At 36.9% G+C, this 18,439-nt stretch overlaps 1 protein-coding gene across 1 annotated transcript in view; it reads right to left on the bottom strand.

The window, feature by feature from the left end:
• Cacna2d1 (calcium voltage-gated channel auxiliary subunit alpha2delta 1) overlaps window positions 1-18,439 on the bottom strand; it is a 433,805-nt gene that overhangs the window by 113,430 nt on the left and 301,936 nt on the right. Inside the window, exon 7 of the mRNA XM_052721408.1 lies at window positions 8,168-8,299. Within this exon, the coding sequence (XP_052577368.1) occupies window positions 8,168-8,299 (132 nt within the window). The remainder of the gene's footprint in view (window positions 1-8,167; window positions 8,300-18,439) is intronic.

The raw sequence follows: 18,439 nt of genomic DNA on the forward strand, positions 1-18,439 counted from the left end.
TTTGTGGCATAGGCTCTTCCATTTTTATGTATGTTCTAGGTTTCAAATGGACATGGCTGGCTTGCACACCAAGTCCACTTACTGCTGAGTCATCTCGTCTGTCCACTGTTTTTAAATTTAAATTTTGTTTCTGAACAAAATTTCCTCTTTTTGCTCACTTACTAAAAACTAGTTGATATAAACTCAAGTACAGAGACACAGCTCTGTGGCTAAGGATCGATCACCACAATTTTTTAAAGTCCTATTATAGATTGTACCCACATGAAACATCTTCATATAGAATACAGAAACTTTGCTCTCAGCAGAAGTAGTGGTTCAGGGGAAGTTGCATGTTTAAGTGGAATATTCAACAAAAAAGATGTTTTATTTAAACAGCTCAGAAATGACAAGGGCACAGGAAGTTTTATGAAATATGAGATGGGAAGAGTTATTGGAAAACAATGTTAGCTATGTTCCATCTAAGGGAAAATTCCAACTCTGACAATGAAATGCCCCATTTTAGTAAGATCTGATAAAGCTTTAAGTGCAAGCACATTACAATTCTACAAGTAAAAGTTTCCTGTTCCCTGAGTCAATAAAACTCCATGGACAGTGGTGATGATAGGTTACAGTTCTCTGATACTTTTCACTTGTGACCTCAGAAGTGCATAGGATCTCCATGTCTTAGACCAGATGTTTGTCAATTCTTTAATCAACTGCACTGAACATAAAATGAGCAGCACATCAGAGATGGTTACATGCATCTAAAAATGAATGGCATAAGGTGTAAAGACTTAACAGTACATAAAGGAAAAGAGAACAGGATGAGAGATATTTTAGAAACTAAAACAGCTGAAGGGCTTAGCAATACTCTTTGGTATATTTTACAGATAGGGTTCTTTCCCCTGGCTGAATTACAAACAACTCTCACTTTTTAAATTAGCATCTCTTTAGCTGCTCTACCCCATGCACAAGGAGACAAACACTTACCAGTTCAACTGTGACCAGAACCTAGCTGAACAGCTCTCCTGAGCAGCCCAGTGAGCCACAGGGAGTGACTGTGAGGATGCTCAGGGAAGAGGCGGGGTATAGGAGGCAGTGGATATGATAACAGGGAAGCACAGGACTGTTGCAGTCTTCCAGACAGTCCTGCCACCTTTCACACATGTATACAATGCATAATCCATGCCATACAGCACATGACAGTAGCACATGGCAAGCAATGCACGGAATTAAAAATGTAAACCCTGTGCTCAGCTGTATGTCGAGCTATTTCCATCTTCTCGGCATTCACACTTCAAACTTTGCTGTTGGGAACTGAATTCATCATTTTGCTCCCCAGATGAAAATACCACTGATACTATTTTCACTAAACAACCACAACATTCCAAGTTCTACTCAAATTATAAATGTATGACCATCTTACACACTTATGTCCATCATTAATATTTTTGTTAGTTCTCTGATGTCCCCATTTTTTGTATTCAATTTAGTCTTTACAGTTGCTATCGGTCCTTCCTTTGTTAGGTCTTTTTATATTTCCACATTTGACATTTCCTAACAATGCATTCTGAGGATGGTCCCTGAAGACTCTCTCCTTTTAGGAAGACACACACAGCAGTCAAACACCCAGAATAGCTGTACTGTTCCATCCACACACAATCATTCTGACATTCCAGGTCTCATATTCGGCAACTAGCAGCCGTTGACTGAATACAACTCCTTTCCTGTAGCAATCAGACTTTTGGCTCCTAATGCACACTAGCACTTGCTCATCTACTTGTTTTCTTATGTGAAACCCTTTTTTTCTTTGCAGAAAGCCTTTGCCCATTTTTCTTTTTTGCATTTACTTGTGTTTTAATCTATAGTTCATAAGCCTCTCTGATGATGTTAGTCCTAATTACTTCTTTTCTCAGCTTTCATAGGAAATCTATTACTGCCGCTGGCTTCATTTATTTGCTGCTTAATCACTTAATGATCTGCACGGTGATCTACGTGTGGAGATGTGTGGCTCCTGACGTTTTAATTAGATTAGTTTTCAGAAAGGTAGAAACAAGTTGTTGGAATGCCCACAGTGGGCAGCCAGGACAGGCTTGCACCTACCTGCAGCATTCCTGTGTCCTTAGGACAGCTCTGGCCTTTTTAGCTAAGAACATGGGCATGGAAAAGGGGATTGTGATCAGTCATACAAGAAGAAATGCTTTGTGTTGTTCCTGAGATTATCTGAGAAGGGAAGTTACAGTGCTTTGTCTATTCAAATGAGCACAGATTAGCACTGGCTGGGTAATAGGGGGTGCCACATTCATGACACAGAAGTGGGCAGTGAAATGCCTTCTGTGCTCACCACTGACCAGCTCTCACCATGTGTTAATATTTGATTTGAGGCAGGAACAAACTTCTGTAATGTTAAAATAAAAATTTTGAGTTTTTTTATAATTGTCAATTCAAATAGTCACAATGGACACAGACTGGATTTAATAATTATTGTAAAAAAGTAGATCTTATTTAAAATTTGTTATTATAGTGATGACTAGATGTTAAATATATTCATAGATAAACCATGTGTTTATTCACAAAGCTCTAAGCAAAAAGAAAAGAAATCAGGCATTGTTGCAAATAATGGACGATTGGTAGCACCACTTTCAGAAATTACGGACAAGCTGAGGCTCCAGTATTACACCGTTTCTAGAAAACCATCAAATGATCCTTCAGGAGCCAAACCAAAGAGAAGATTCTTAAAATATTGCCATATGATACTTGAGGTTGAAAAGACTCTCAAGTTATTTTTCAAAATGACATATATAATGTATGCAAAATTGACTATCCATATGGGGAAAAAAAAGAGTATCAGGCCACATATACACAGGTTCTATTATAGCTTATTCCAGCAAAATTTTAGCACTCACAACCAGGAAATGTATTCTAGGAGTTTCAGATTTAGGCAGCATGCATCGGGTCTTTTCTTTTCTTTTTTTTTTTTTTTTTTTTTTTTTTTTTTGTAATTTTGTAATTTTGAAATGAACAAAGGGGAAGGGTACATAAAGTGCTTAGTAAGACAGATGGTAAATGTCATATGGAAGACTTTCACTTTTTCATGTTTTTTGTTTCCCTTTGTAACAGAATGTAATGATCTGAAAAGGACAAGGTCTTTCTACCTCGGCATTTCAATGAGACACTGATTCTTAATTACAATCTCAAGTTACTGCTGCAACTGCTACAATTTCAGGAGACATCAACAGGTGAAACAAATAGTCTGTACCAACGATTATTTTTAAAATGTTTAAGAATTCAGATATGTAGCTATGAGATCAGTTTCAACAGCTGAAACTTAATTTACATAGCTCAAGAAGTGCAAAGGAAAATATTTACAAATTTTCTAGGAAGCATGTATTCAAAGAGGATGTCACTGGCATGCGCGCCAACCATTTTTGTTTGGTTTTGTTTTAGAATTTTTATTTTACTTTTAAATTGAGCATCATAATCGTACCTATTTATGGGTATATTAAGAACAATATTTTGGTACATGTACACACTATATAAGGATTAAATAACATATTACCATACCCAACACCTAAAGTTTTATTATTTCTTTTTGGTAATGCTAAGGATTCTCTCTATTGTTTACTAAAATCTACATTGCAATAACTGTCTGTTACAAGTTCTCAACTATGCTACAAAAGAGGAGAACTTACTCCCCTTCTGTAGTTGTAGTCTTGAAACTGCTGACCAATCAATCGCACCATCATTCCCAAGCCTGGCAACCAGTACTGCATCCTGTGCCTCTCTGAGGTCACTCTGAGTGCCAGCTTCCCTGATGCCATAGGTTGCTGGTTAACCAGGGAACTGGGTCTGAGTATCTTGGAAAACAAGGCTGTGGAGAAAGCAAAAGCTAACAGCTCAACACAATGCTTTAGTGTTGGGAGGACTTTGGAGATCATCCTGTTCAAACATTTCCAGTTGGTCAAGAGGAAATAGGCAAGATTACAGTACGACATAGTTAAAGGGTAAGATGATTGTCATAGCAACTAAAAACCCATCCCAGGATAATTTTCCTTCTATTATAGCTTAAAAATCTTCCTATCTTAAAAACAGCAGAAGAGGGAAAGGAAGGGGTGAAGGAAAAGTATGACAAAGGAGAGGAGATGGAGAAAGGATAGAAAGGATTGGGTTTCACAGTTTCTTTTTATCCATGTCTGGTAGATGAGAAAGCCTGCTGATGTTTCAATTAAGAGTAGATATTAAAGTTCAAACAAACTATGTCTTCAGAGTCCTCTCTGCCAAGGGTCAAGTGAGAATCGTGTGGGTGGCTAACCATCCTATTTCTCTAATATCTGGGCAAGATGCTAAGATATTAATGCATCTCGTGCTCTACATTTAACCGCCATCATTCTCTTGGTTTGAGCACTGAGGTCAACAACAGTTCATGAAAGCTACTACTTCATCCAGTGTCTGAGGTAAGGTGTGTTTACCTGCCACCGGGCTCTAGAACACGGTTGTTTACTATACACCATTTTGGGTGGGCCTGTATTAAATAGCATTTGAACAATGAAAGCAAGCATTTTAACAATTTTTGCGACTCAGAAAATAAAATTTCTGACAAACGATTTACTTTTTAACTCCATGACAAGCAAGAATTTCCATGAGAAAATAAAATATAGGTAGCTTAGCTTACAGAGTTACAGGGAAAGTCTACATTTGGATAAATACATAACAGATTTTGTTTGCTATTCAACGATCCTGCATGGTAGTGGCTGCGTGGGCTATCTGATGCTACAAACAGAGACACTGGGAGCCTGAAGGGTCAAACAGCTTCACTAGAAGTTACTTTTTCCTGGCAACGCTATAGAGAAATGAAGAAACAGTCCCAGGCCAAGATCACAATGTGGTGTGACTGTCTGGCACTATGACTCAGCCATGTTTAGGTTTCCTTCCTCTTTTTATTTTGCTTCTTTATCAACCAACTGTGAGCTCAGCTATTCTCTTTAACATCTTAGATCAAGTGATTGCTGACTATGCATAGTGGAACCACACTGCTGTAGAAATGCCTGTTCTTTTGTGTTTACATTTTTATGTGTATGGTACATTATCTGCATACCTGGTACCTAAGAGGCCAGAAAAAGCATCTGATGTGGGTGCTGGAAATCAAAACTAGGTCATCTGTAAGAACAGCCAATGCTCTTACCCAGTGATCTCTCTGGTCCATAGTCTTTTGTACTTTGAAGTACTTTCAATTGTGGTGTTTCTCAGTGACCCACCATAACCTCTAGGGGATAACTTAGCAAAAATTAGCATTTCTTTACTTTGTATGTGTGGATCGGGTCTCACAAAGCTCAAAAGACTTACCCAAGACCCTGGTGTTCCTGTAGGAGGATTAATTTCATGTAGGAAACCTAGTTAAGAGGTTTTAAGTCTGGAAAGATGGTTCAGTGGGTAAAGTACTTGCTGTACAGGCGTGAGAACTTCCTTTTGGACCCCAGGACCCATGTCAAAGCCAGACCCATGTCTGCAGGCATGAGAATGGAGAGGTGTCTGAGGAGAGACACAGGCTTACTGGCTAGCCAATCTAGCATAAAGGGTAAGCTGCAAGTTCAGTGACAGGACCTCCCTCAAAAAATAAGGTGAGAAGTGACCGAGGAAGACATTCAGTGTTGACTTCTGGCCTCTAAGCAAACACGCACAAGAGAATGTATCTGCACACGTGGGCATATACTACACATACACATACCACAAAGAAGTATCACCATATGTGACTTTCTGTTTCTACTCATCAGTAAACAACTTTAAAGGCAGAGATGAATTTGTCTGTATTAGTAAGACAGAATTATTAGAGAATATAATCTATTGAGATATTTATAACAAGTTAATTCGTATCAATGACCCTATCTTACTCCTTGTTTAAGAAATCTGGTGCTATTACATCATTCCTCTGATAACCAACTCAGCACTGAAATCACTGGAAAAGAAACTACGTGAAAGGTCCTCCATGTGGACCATTTTAACAATTGTTCCAACAGGTAACTGAGTTCAGCAGGGCAGCCTTCTGCTGAGTCAGTTTGCCTGCCAAACCCTATTTAAAAATGAAGTCTTGTGGTTGGGCTTGGGCTGGCTTCCACAGCTAGCATTCTGAGAGGATCTCCAGGATTTGGCTAAATTAAAGATGTAAAGACCTTTTCCAAGGTATTGTTAACAAATGTCAAGACACTTGAAAATTTCTAATTAATATTAAAAATAAAAAGTAATCAACTCTTCAATTAGCATTCAGAATAAAAGAATCATAGAATGCAAAAATTACATTTAAGAATTCAATGCTAAATTTAATAACAAGTACCTATGAAAAACATTCATTTGTACCGTAACCTTTTTCACCATCTTATTTTTCCTGTCTTCTCTCCTTCATGTACACACTTTCTTTTCTAATCCATGTTTGTCGATGGCCCCACTTCATCTCTCTCAGCCATTTCTTTCTCTCTGGTCTTGGTCCTTTGCTTTCTCAACAATATACAAATTTTCAATCACTGACTACTTTTTTTCCTTTCCCTCAAGCATTTATTTATGAAAATGTTTTTGTTGGTTCAAAATCTACATGATATTAGTTCATGATAAATTTATTTGTCGATTACTGGAGGGCATGTTAGGTATTTGGTTTCCAGATTTTTGAAATTGTACTGGATAATATTTTATAAGATCTGGATAAGTTAAAGCTGACCACATCAGGTTTAGTATGTACATAAGTGCTGTTGCTTTTTTCTATTTCAATCTCCTTATAAATAACATTTAAGATCTAATACATAACAAGAGTTTTAGAAGTGTATCATACTTCATAAAGTGTCTACAAGGAGGAAATCTCACTATTATTGCAACATATGATATTATTGTGATTCCTTTCTAATTTAAACCTGGCCTTTGCTAGTGTACTAGAGCTCTGAAAAAAGTAATTAGCACTGTCCCCCCATCTGCCATTTACAATCACCTAGAGGTTATGAATACCTCGCCTGTTCCTCATACCTGAATACTTAAATTTGTTTCTATTACTACACAGTGCAAAGTAAAAATGAAATCTTTTTTTATTTATTTTTCTCTGATGTTTCACTATAACAGATTCAGTTATCAGCACATTTAGCAAACGTAAAATAGTAAAACAAAACAACAACAACAAACCCCTGAAGTCCTGCTGTGCCCACTGAAAGCTATTTTACCCAGTCAGGCCTTTGAGAGGAAGAATGCAAGCTGTATTTGTAAGAGCCCGGTAAAGCTAACTGTGGCAAACCTTCACATGAGAATTGACATTTCACTTAAGTCTGCCTGTCTGTAGGGGCTCAGAGGGAACCACTGATTAATTTTTGCTTTTGTGTTATAAGATAGTATTTAACTCTCCTTACAGTTCCTTACAGGAATAAAGAACATTACAAAAACGTTTATTTCAATTTAAAAATCATACCCATGCATGCTGAATGTGTGTGATCACTGAGATGACGTAAGAATTGGTTGCAACATGAAACAGAAAAAAGATGTGTGTTTCTACCTTATTTCCTGACTCTTTCATTTGAACAAATGCACATTCCTTGGCTAAAGAAAAGCACTGGCACTTTTAATACATACACTGCAACTGCAGACCCAATTCTTGGAGAGAAACCATTCAATGTAGTTCTAAAGGTCTACATATTACTGTACTGTGTTGTGCAGCTGGACCTGAAGCATGGATTTTTTTTCAGGCTTCCTCGGTAACTTTCTTCTAATATTCATGCCTAAGTATCTCTGCTCAGTGTTGCATTGTAGTCTGACCAGGTTTCCAGTACTGTTCCTGATTACTTCTTGGGTACTTTACTTCAAAGTAATTATGATTAAGTTAGTGCAATGTTACATTCTTTTTCTTGATAATAATTTTATGGATTTTTGGCATTTTCAAACACGCATACTGGGTATTTGACTATATCCTAACCATGTCTCCGCCCATAACCTCTATCAATCCTGTTCCCAACTTTATTTCCTCTTCTTTATTATTTATTTATTAGTTATTTTTAACCCCTTAGGTCAAATTAATATGGCCCATGTGTACATGGGTGCGTGTGCCACCCATTGGGGAAGCTACCAGTGGCCACACCACCAGTAAAAAATAACATTTCACAGACATCCCTGATGCTGGTATCTGCAGCTCCTCTCCATATTTGCTGACTCTCCGGACACTTACCTGGATAATACCGGGCCAGGCCAGTGGCACTGCCGAACACCTGCCACAGCAACGTGGGGTCTTCATCTCGGTTTCTTTTGAAGACTTCGTCTAAGGCACTTGTCCAGTTGAGCTCGTTTAACACTATGGTTGCTAACCAAAACAAGAAAAACAATCATTTTATTCAAACGCATATTACTATTTTTTCTAAACTTATGTTACATGTTCTCATTGTCTGTTATAAAATACTGTAATCTACTGGAAATGCAAAGGTTTTAAGCATAGAACTAAGTTTTCAATAATGTATGATGGTACTCTGGTTGACATTTAGAATGGGTAACTGTCCCAAACCCCACATATTGCAGAAAGTTCAGCAGTATCTTCCACCTGCGCTATTAGGTAATACTGCCATGCACCTCTCACCCCCAACTGTGACAAGAAAGTGACCTCAGACTTTCTTAAACACTTCTTTGGTATAAAATTACTCCCAAGTACAAAGTACCAATATCTCCCTAGACACATGAAGAAAAGGAAGTTGGTTTATATCTCTTGGCTTTCTCAGAGGGGGTTTACAAGAGAGTTTAAACAGCACAACCTTCAAGTTCTGCTGACTCTCTGTTGTACGTTCATGTGAGTTACCCGGGGACCAGAGTTAAAACACAACAAATACATGGTTATCATTGAGCACCTTTATCAGCTGTGCTTACACAACACCAAAAACATGTGTATAGTTTGGTAGAGGAAAAAGTCACTGGGAAATTTGTTCATATCAATGTTAGAAGCTGGAGACTACTAGTCAGTCAATGCTTCATCAATACCATTCAAAGCAATAATTTTTATTTTTCCTCTTCATTCAGTTAATAACTAGAGCATGTTGGTAATAAGGTCCATGTGATTAACTTAGACACTGAATTATAATTACTTACAGATCTGGATAGGTTCTCAAAAACATGTCATTCTCTAGTTTGGAAGAATATCCAGAAAGAGACTTTCAGATAGTATTTAAATAATGTGCTTCCATGATCATAACATCATAACATAACTACAGCATGGTTATAGTTTCTCTGGGAGTCTGGGGTTATAGCTGTATACAGTGCCAGCTAGCATGTTGAAGGTCCTAGTCTTGATTCTCAGCATGGTAGGAACTTTGTGTGTTAGAGAACACCTATAGTCCCAGCATTTGGGTAGTGGATTTAAGATTATGGTTTAAAGTCATCCTTGGAGGCCAGCCTGGAATATATAAGACCTATCTGAAAAAAAAATGACTGGAAGGAATATAGTTTTCACTCGCACAACTATAGACCTGATTCTTGGAGAGAAACCATTGGAGAGAAAAAGAGGTATAGACAATTCATGTATTTCCTGTCCTTATATGTAAAACATGAACCACATTTCCAGCAGATCAGCAGAATGAGGCTGGGGTCAATACACATATGAGAATCACTACTTAAGCCTCAACTGGAAGACAGTGCTTTAATTACATGTGATCTCAAGATTAAAGCAATTTTAATTGATGTGAGCCTTTCACTCTTTTGAGCATGAACATTTATAGCAATGAAGCTCCCTTTAAACACTGTTAGCTGTGCTCCAACAGTTTTAATATTCTGTGCCATTAATTCGCTCACCTCAAAATGTTTTCTATTTCTGTAATTGTGTTCTCTTCTGTTCTTTTCTACGACCATAGGAAACAGCAAATGCAGTCACAATTAAATAATGTGCAGGCTTTAGGCAGCTAAAATGAAAAGAGTGTTTGCCTTTTCTTAGGCTTTTTCCCTTCTGTTTGTTTTGCCCTACTCTGATTTGTTTCTTAAGTCTCATTATATTTTATTATTATCCTAGATGCCTATTTGTTCTCTAAGGAGAGAGAGAATAGGATTGGATCCAGATGGAGGTGAAGTCATGGAGAAACTGAGAGGAATACAGAGAGGGAAACATAATCAGAATATACTGTATGAAATAATGTATCTGTTTACAATAAAAGAAATTCACCCAATAAGAAAAGGGACATGAAGCTGTAAAAAAAGAAAGTTACATAGTATGTTTGTTAGTTTCTTTTTTGTTTGTTTTCCTTTTAAAGAAAATAACAAGCACAAAGAAATTATAAAGCCACCCTGGGACCAGCATCCTGATGCAGCTCTCATTATGGAAAACTAATGAGATTTTCATCTTTATGTATGTGATTACTTTCAGGAAGATCAGCTGTGTGTGTGAGTGTGTGTGTGTGTGTGTGTGTGTGTGTGTGTGTGTGTGTGTGTGTGAATATTCATGAGCTGGGTCAGATCCACGGTACATTTGGGTTATTGAAGAATTTACATTCAAAAGCATGATTCCATGAACACCAAGTGGCCAGTTATATGAAAATTTATATTCACATAGATAACCTGAGCTGATACCATCCATGAATATTTAAAATATTATACAAATCATCATAGAGAGGGACATCATATTTTTCTTTGAACATTCATGACTTTTATAGTAACATTGTATAGAATGAATCATAATGTTTATTTAGGATTCATAAGCACATCATTAATGTCCAAACAATTTTGTCTTTTCAATTTCCTTGACTCTATTTCACAACAAGCAACAGAAAACAGATAATTACTTTTATTAAAGTTTTATTGTTTGCTTGGCTGCTATTTCTCTTAATTTTATTAGATATCATAACAACTATGATATAATAAGAATGGGCACACCATACAATTTGTAATTATGCACTGAGCAAAACAGCTAAGCTCTGACAAATTGCTATCCTTGTGGCAATATGTTTTAAAATTCCAAGTCAACATATTCGACAAAATTCTCAGTGAGGCATTATAGACAGATTTCTAAGTATTTTCATCAAAATGTGTGCATCTACAAATGAGCAAAGGATATAAAGTACATGTACAGACGAGGCACTTGAAATGCTTTTAAAGTTTACTCAGAATGAAAGAAATGATACTATATATCCAGCACATTAGAAAGACACAAGCTTGATATCCAGTATGTATTGGGGTCTCAGGATACAGTAAGCATATATTTATAAGGACTTCTGAACACAGTCATTATTCTGTTAGTTCCAGAATAATTAGACTTGAATGTCTAATGCCAAAAGTCAAAACACAAAGGTCAGCTGCAGGAGTCCGGATCTAATAATACACCCTTGAGGGACAGTTTGACAGTATTGTCACAGTGGACACAGCCTTTCTTTCTTTTTTTCTTACAATCCAACCCTGTGTCCAGAGACTGAAACAGAGAGAGAACTGGCCCTTGCTCTTTTCATTTCCTCAGATGCACCCTCCACATTCCTTACAAAACAAAACCCTGACAAAGTAAGATACACTGCACATTACAATTTTTTTTCTCAAATTTTACTGAAAATACTTAAAATGTAAAAGAATGTATAAGGACATATATAAAGCATCAAAGCAAACAAGAAAGCAAGTATGCATGTGACCAGAACCTTGGTTACTCAGCTATATTTTCTCTAAAACAGATTATGGACTATCTTTGGTTAGTAAAGATTATTTAATAACCTGGAATTAACAGATATTTCCTTTGCAATTAATAAAGAATAGCACATCCAGAATTACTACTGTGCACAGCAGCTGTCCATCTGTATGGTATTGCCATTCTCAGGGTGGCTGATGCTGAGGTAAGTGGTAGGTCATTAGCAGAATCACAGAAGCACAACATGAGCCTCAAGAGCCACTCAGGCCTCTGCTTGCCTGAGATCCTCCCTCTACCTCCATCCATTTCCTTTACACACAGTCAACCAATCTCCATCTACGAGTCTTTCCCTCTCCCAGTTTGTAAAGAGTATGGTGAGGAAAAGGCTGTTAAAGCAACAATTGTGGGTGCAACTGGGTAAAAGGCAGCATACCAGAGAAGTTCAACCTTCCTATATGGAAATGTTTCTATGCTGAACACTTTGGGTGGCTATGTACTTCCTCTAGTCCTGGTGGCTCTTGCTTGTTTCTATTTTCCTGACACCATAATTCTTAAAATAAAAGATATAAATCATATCTATTTTATGATAGAAAAAAACAAGCAAACCCACATTATCCAGAAAATTATTCAACTTCAGGAATTATTTCTCCAGATAGCTAAATATATTATTCATTTAGATAATGGCATTATACTGGAAATTATTTATTGAACTCAGACTTACTTATTAATGTTCAAGGAATTATTGAAAAAACATTTCACTTACAATTGTTTATTATAAAGTCTTCAAAATGCAATCGATAGCACATGTCACAATATTTCAATATTAGGACATCAAAACTGAATGTTCTTTAACTGCAGCTATTGAGATATTTCATAATTACTAAGTAAATTATAGTTTCAAAATAAGTTCAAATATTTAAAAAAAAACCTTAAATTGTGTGTGTGTGTGTGTGTGTGTGTGTGTGTGTGTGTGTGTGTGTGTGTGTGATGAGGCGTTCTAGGAGCCAGAAGACATCAGATTCCCCTGAACAGAAGTTACAGGGAGTTGTCAGCTGTGAGATGTGGGTGCTGGGAACTGAACCCATTTCCTCTGCAGGAGCAGTCCATACTCTTCACCGTGGAACCATTGCTCCAGCTCAAGACGGTCAAATCTTTCATAACCAACAATACAACTTACCTATTTGGACAGATAAATTTTAAAAATATAGATCACATTTCTAACAGATTTTCTCTGATTTGATTGGAACTCTTTTTTAATTATACTGCATTTTATATTATTAATCATATATCATACATATTATGTTACATTCAAATTGGCCCTACCTTTCCCTCTGAATCCTAAAAATAATATGATTTTACATTCATACAAACTTCTTGTCCCTTGCTTATGTTGAGAATAAAAGTAAAGTTAGCTCTGATATTCTGTTAATTTTCACAAACGGTATGTTTATCTGTTAGAAAATTATACTTTGTACAAATTAAGTCCTTTATAGATGTGCAAGGCCAACTCAGAGTGACTGTATGAAGAACAGCCTTGACTTGAGGGCCTCTTCTGAATGGCATGATGGGATTGCACTGATAATTGATTCACAGTGCCAAGCATCTATCCCTATTCTTCATGTACTTGGTTTTTCAAAAGTATGGCCTTGGTCTTCAGTGATCTCTTGTTAAGAGTATTTTATTGTTCCGGGTGGCTTCTCGGGGGAAGAAAGAGGAATTCAATTTGTTCCAGCACAAAAGCAACCTCTTCCAGTGCTGCTAATTCTTCCAGAACACACGGCTCTTCTAAGTGACATCTTGTCAAGACAGAATGCACGGTCACTGACAGGCTTGGAATTTAATTTTCTTTTGAAAACTTCAGGCAATAAAAGAATGAATTATTGTTCCTTTTTAAGTTTAATCAAGATTTCATTAAATTTGAATGTGTTCTGTTGATTTATTCAGAACTCAAGGCCTCACCATGCATTAAAGTCCTTTCAAAAACATGAACACTATAAATACTGTCAACTATAGTTTATTATTTTCACAGCTTTATCATTACTTGAAAAGTGTGTGTGTGTGTGTGTGTGTGTGTGTGTGTGTGTGTGTGTGTGTGTGTCTGTGCGTGTGTGGTGAGATGATAATTTAATATGTGTACACACTACAAAATAATTATGTGGTCAAGCTAATTAACTTATACATTAACTCAGCAAAGATCCTAGACTGGGTATATTGTATATAAAGAATTCTTCTCCATCTTCTCAGAAATCTATAAATATACAATACAATACTTTTGTCATACTATTCATGATATACAGTGCATTTCTGGAGAATCTCTCATATTAAATAACACATTTTGCACACTTGAGCTTGTACATAAAACAAATGCATGCTAGAAGAGCAAAACATTTGTTATGATTCACTTAAAATAAAAAATAATTTTAGTAAGTCTTATATTAAAGGTATAGCGATTAAAGCTTTGCAAAGGATTAGATTTTATTTTTTGATGTAGTAATGCTAAATATTATGCAAACAAACTGATCATAATATTTACTAGTTTCCATTTAACTAGCAATGCTGTTCTTTTAATATGTCCTGCCTTTGATAACAATTGGCATTTTATTCAAAAATTTATCACGAATACTAAGCAGCCTTTACTCTACTCTTAATAAATGCCAGCAGGTATTAACTATTTAACCATGCATGACCTTAACATTTAGGATAACATTTTGAATGGGGTACTAGTATTACCTCTCTTGTTAGAGAAAGACACAAGCCTGAAAAAAGTTGCACAAAAATCACCATGAGAACTGCAGGTACCCTATTCTAACAAGTATATTTCAGTTTCCAAAGTACTCTTCATATATCAGACATTTGTTTATAAATCTTTATTTCATGATGAGTTCTGATTATCTAGACCCTGAATAGAAGAATTGCCTGTTCCTTGGCAACACAATGGTTATCAACTGAGAGGGAAACTCCTTCCCCGGGAAAATGGGCCATATCTAGAGACACTGTTTCTGCCATGCCTAAGGCAAGGGGGTGCAGTAAACAGCCTGCAATGCACGGGGTGGAGCCAGGCACAGAGCATCCTGCAGCCATGCTGTCAATAGGGCTCAAGTTCAGAAGTCTTGCTCAGATGCATACAAGACAACTGAAAAAGCTGCATTCTCAATGATTCATGTCAATAAAATGTCTGAGTAAAACTTCAAAATGTAACTTGATGCATTTTAAAAATGTTATTTCGTGGTGCTAAAGTATCTCAGTATTTCAAGCTATATTTTGGTATCTTTTGGTTAAGAAAATTTTATTTCAATTCTAGATATTCTAAGATAGTATTTACTCTCTATAAAAACCAGTCAAATAGGATTTCAAAGCCAGCGTGATGCTATTAATTGCCATCTTACTTTTGATCAGACACGAAATAGTGGAGATTCCCGGGGGTTATCATTGCCACTGATGTTGTCTTAGACTCCAACCGTAAGTGAATTGCTAGCCTGAATTGCTAGCTTTTGTCTTGATCGTAAACGTCCATTGCATAGCATAGGAAATATAGTAATCATTTGTGCTCCCTTTAACAGATGAGCTGAGCCAGATGCCACTAATGTTATTCATCGATCCTAATCTTAGAAAGAAGAAAATTTTTAATAAGAAAAATCTCACTGATCTAATTAAGGGCAGGGTGAAAAAGAATCCACTTTAAAGACCAGAGAGTGAGCATAAATATTAAAAGAAATGAATCTATTCAGTGGATTTGGTTAATGGAATCTCATCTAATCCCAATGTAAATGAAAGATTAATAAGGCAGAGGGAGATGGGTGGAACAAATGTAATCTCTGTAATCATGTCTCGGGCACGGGATCCCCTCCTTCAGGGATAAGAGGACAACAGGCCCCGAGGCACGTGGGACCCTGATGAGGAGATAAGCCCTATTCCTACAGTTAATTTGGTGCAGATATTAAAAGGCTCTTGTCGCTGTCAATTCTCTAGCCCCCAGGTTACTGAGATTTCTGGCGTTGCTCCCCATTTCTTTCCTTTCCCAGAGATTGTGCACCTGGCCACTGGCCAGAGCACAGCTGTTCCGCTCTAATGAAATCTGCAAATTGGGGAGCAGACTGGAAGGGCTCAGGGAAAATCCACTTTATAATCTGAGACAATAAGAGTAAAGCAAGGGAAATAGAAGACATTAGGATCTAATATCATGTCTATTAATTGAAGGATTTCATAGCTCTTCAAATAAAATGAAAATTGTAAGGTTTGTGGGCAGGGCGCAGAGATTTTGCATAACAAACATAAGAAAAGTAGACAAGGTAAAAATAGGTTGCTATTTTTTTTTAATCCTTCAAATACTTTTGAGTTTTCTGTTCCTCATATGAAAACCACATACATTATTAGTAATTTTGGTTTTGAAAAACGTCAATCACATGCCCACTTAAAACAAGTCATTCAACCTCTGTTCTGTTCTTCTAATGCACACCTGTTCTAAGGAACCCAGATGGCCTACACCATTGGTGTGAAAGTCCCGGAAGCTTGCGAATGGAATCATCACTGTTTTCTTCACAGTTCTTCCCGTGGCTGAATTAAACACATTTCCTTCGTATGTCCTTCACAGACAACACGTCTTTCAACACAGGTCAGCATCACCATGTTGCTGTCACCAGCCTTACTTTCCCTTCAACAAAACTCATCTGAAGACAACTCTACTCTGTGAAATCTCATTCCTTCCACTCATCCTGCTTCAGGTATTCCTATTATAAAAATCCTTGGAATGGAGAGGTAGAATACTTCCACTCCAAATTTGAGAATAGTTCCTCCCAACAATACTGTTTCACACAAGCATTCACATTAAAATTTTGAACACTGGTAAAGAAAAATCAAATAAATTTGTTGGACCTCAATTTCTATAAAGTGGAGTAATATTCTATATTTCTTGCTAAGTTCTGAGCAAATGAAAATAGCTAAATATGATCTATAGAGCTTTTAATTTAAACCTTAAAAATAAAAATAAAAAATCTGTGAGTTAAAAAAATGCATAAATTCTAAGAGCATACAAATGGAGTTGGAAGCCAAACAGAAATGAATATGCAATTGAGACCAAATTTAAAGGACTCCAAATGGAGGGCATTTTTTTCATGCATGTGTTCAAATTTCTCATTAGTGATGTCTTTTTCTTGGAGTATGTGAGACTTTTCAAATGAGCATGCTAGTGTATGTAGTACAACAACAGACTCTTCTCACACAGTGCCCACCCACGTCTAGAATGTGCATCTTCTGTTAGAGCAGCCATTGGACCTGGGGCAACCTGCACTCCGGAAAGCAGGCTTCCTCACCGCACTCGGGACAACGACGCAGCCTGCCACACAGAGCAGCTTTGAGGAAGCATGTGTTCAGCCCTCCCTTGGCCCTCAGCAGCTGTGCAGTAAATGGTCCTGTGCTCTTCCTACTCTAGATTCTAGACAATGTCCAACTTAAGCTTATTTTCATGGATTTCATGAAGGACATAGGCATCAGCGTTAACACTGAGTGCAAGTATTTACTTATTTTAAGGAATCATTTACTATATTTGAGGAGGAGACAATTTTTACATAAATGAGATATTCCCAGAGATCTTGAAATCACATTGATAGGTCCTTAATTATAACATTGACATGTTCATAATCAAGTAAACTGAATGAAATTTTGTTAGTTTTCACATACATTCTAGAAATAATACACACACATATATGTACACACACATTCACAGATATGCAACTGTCTACATACAAGATACTATTAAGGCCAAAAAGAAACCCTGGCTGAGAAACACAAGCCAAATTTGAAATGGAAAGTCTGTTGCCTTTGGTCTGTGACTGCCCAAGTGCATAAGGAATTTCGTGTCTCCACACAAATCTGGATTGTTGAATTCAAAGAAGGATCAAAAGTATTGGAGCTGACTAATGAGGTATGGTGGAAGGAGGCAGTAACAAGGCTCCTGGGACACGGGTGATACTGTCAGTGCCCCACACACTGCTGGATACTTAGGGCTGTGTCAACTGGTTTCGGGACAACGAACGGCCTGCTGATTTTAAGATGGAAAGATGCGATGCACTAACATCCAGTCCATAGAAGTCAGCTGCAATTGCAGACGGTACTTTTGGTTTCAACACCATGGATTGTTTAAAAGAGGGGCAGGAAAAATTCTGGCTTGTAGAGCCATATCACATTCAGATATGAACTGATTTAAGTACCATTTTAAAAACAACACAAAGTAATATGCTTGGGATATCATCAGTTGTACAGGAATAGAGAATAGGTCACATGTATATGAATACATGCATTAAAGTGTTCATATTTTTCTCATGTATTTGAAGGCATGGACAGTTGTACAGAAAAACAAAAGCATCACCTTTCAAAATGCAAGCAACAGGAAGAATGACTGATTCTGACTTCAACATATTCTTTAGTCAGTGGCATAGCAAATATGGAGTCCTAGTTACTATATCACTCAGTAGATGCCCAAATTATGCAGGTAGATTTTTCTACTCTAATAAATCACATTTTACTTTCTCAATCCAAAATAATGACTCTATAATACTTTAAGTTTGTTAGCAAAATTAAAAAAAAAATTTCCAAATCAGTAGACACAGATTTAAAGGAGATGACTCAACACCTACTCAGAATAAGTACCCGTAACATTTTAACTGCCTTAAAGGTATTTTATCTGAAAAATAAAGGAGGATAAGCAATGGGGTCGTGGCATTTCTCGCTGCAGAGTGCACACTTTCTTTTCCTTCTCTATGACTGTAGTTGCTATGTCTTTAAGTCGTCTCCCAGCCTCCAATTTCTGCTTATTTTCACCCATTCTTCCCCAAGCTGCCGCCACAGTGTTCTACTTGGGCAGTG

Source organism: Peromyscus californicus, unplaced genomic scaffold (genome assembly GCF_007827085.1).
Source record: "Peromyscus californicus insignis strain IS unplaced genomic scaffold, ASM782708v3 Scaffold_6__1_contigs__length_162567912, whole genome shotgun sequence".
NCBI classification, from domain to species: Eukaryota; Metazoa; Chordata; class Mammalia; order Rodentia; family Cricetidae; genus Peromyscus; species Peromyscus californicus.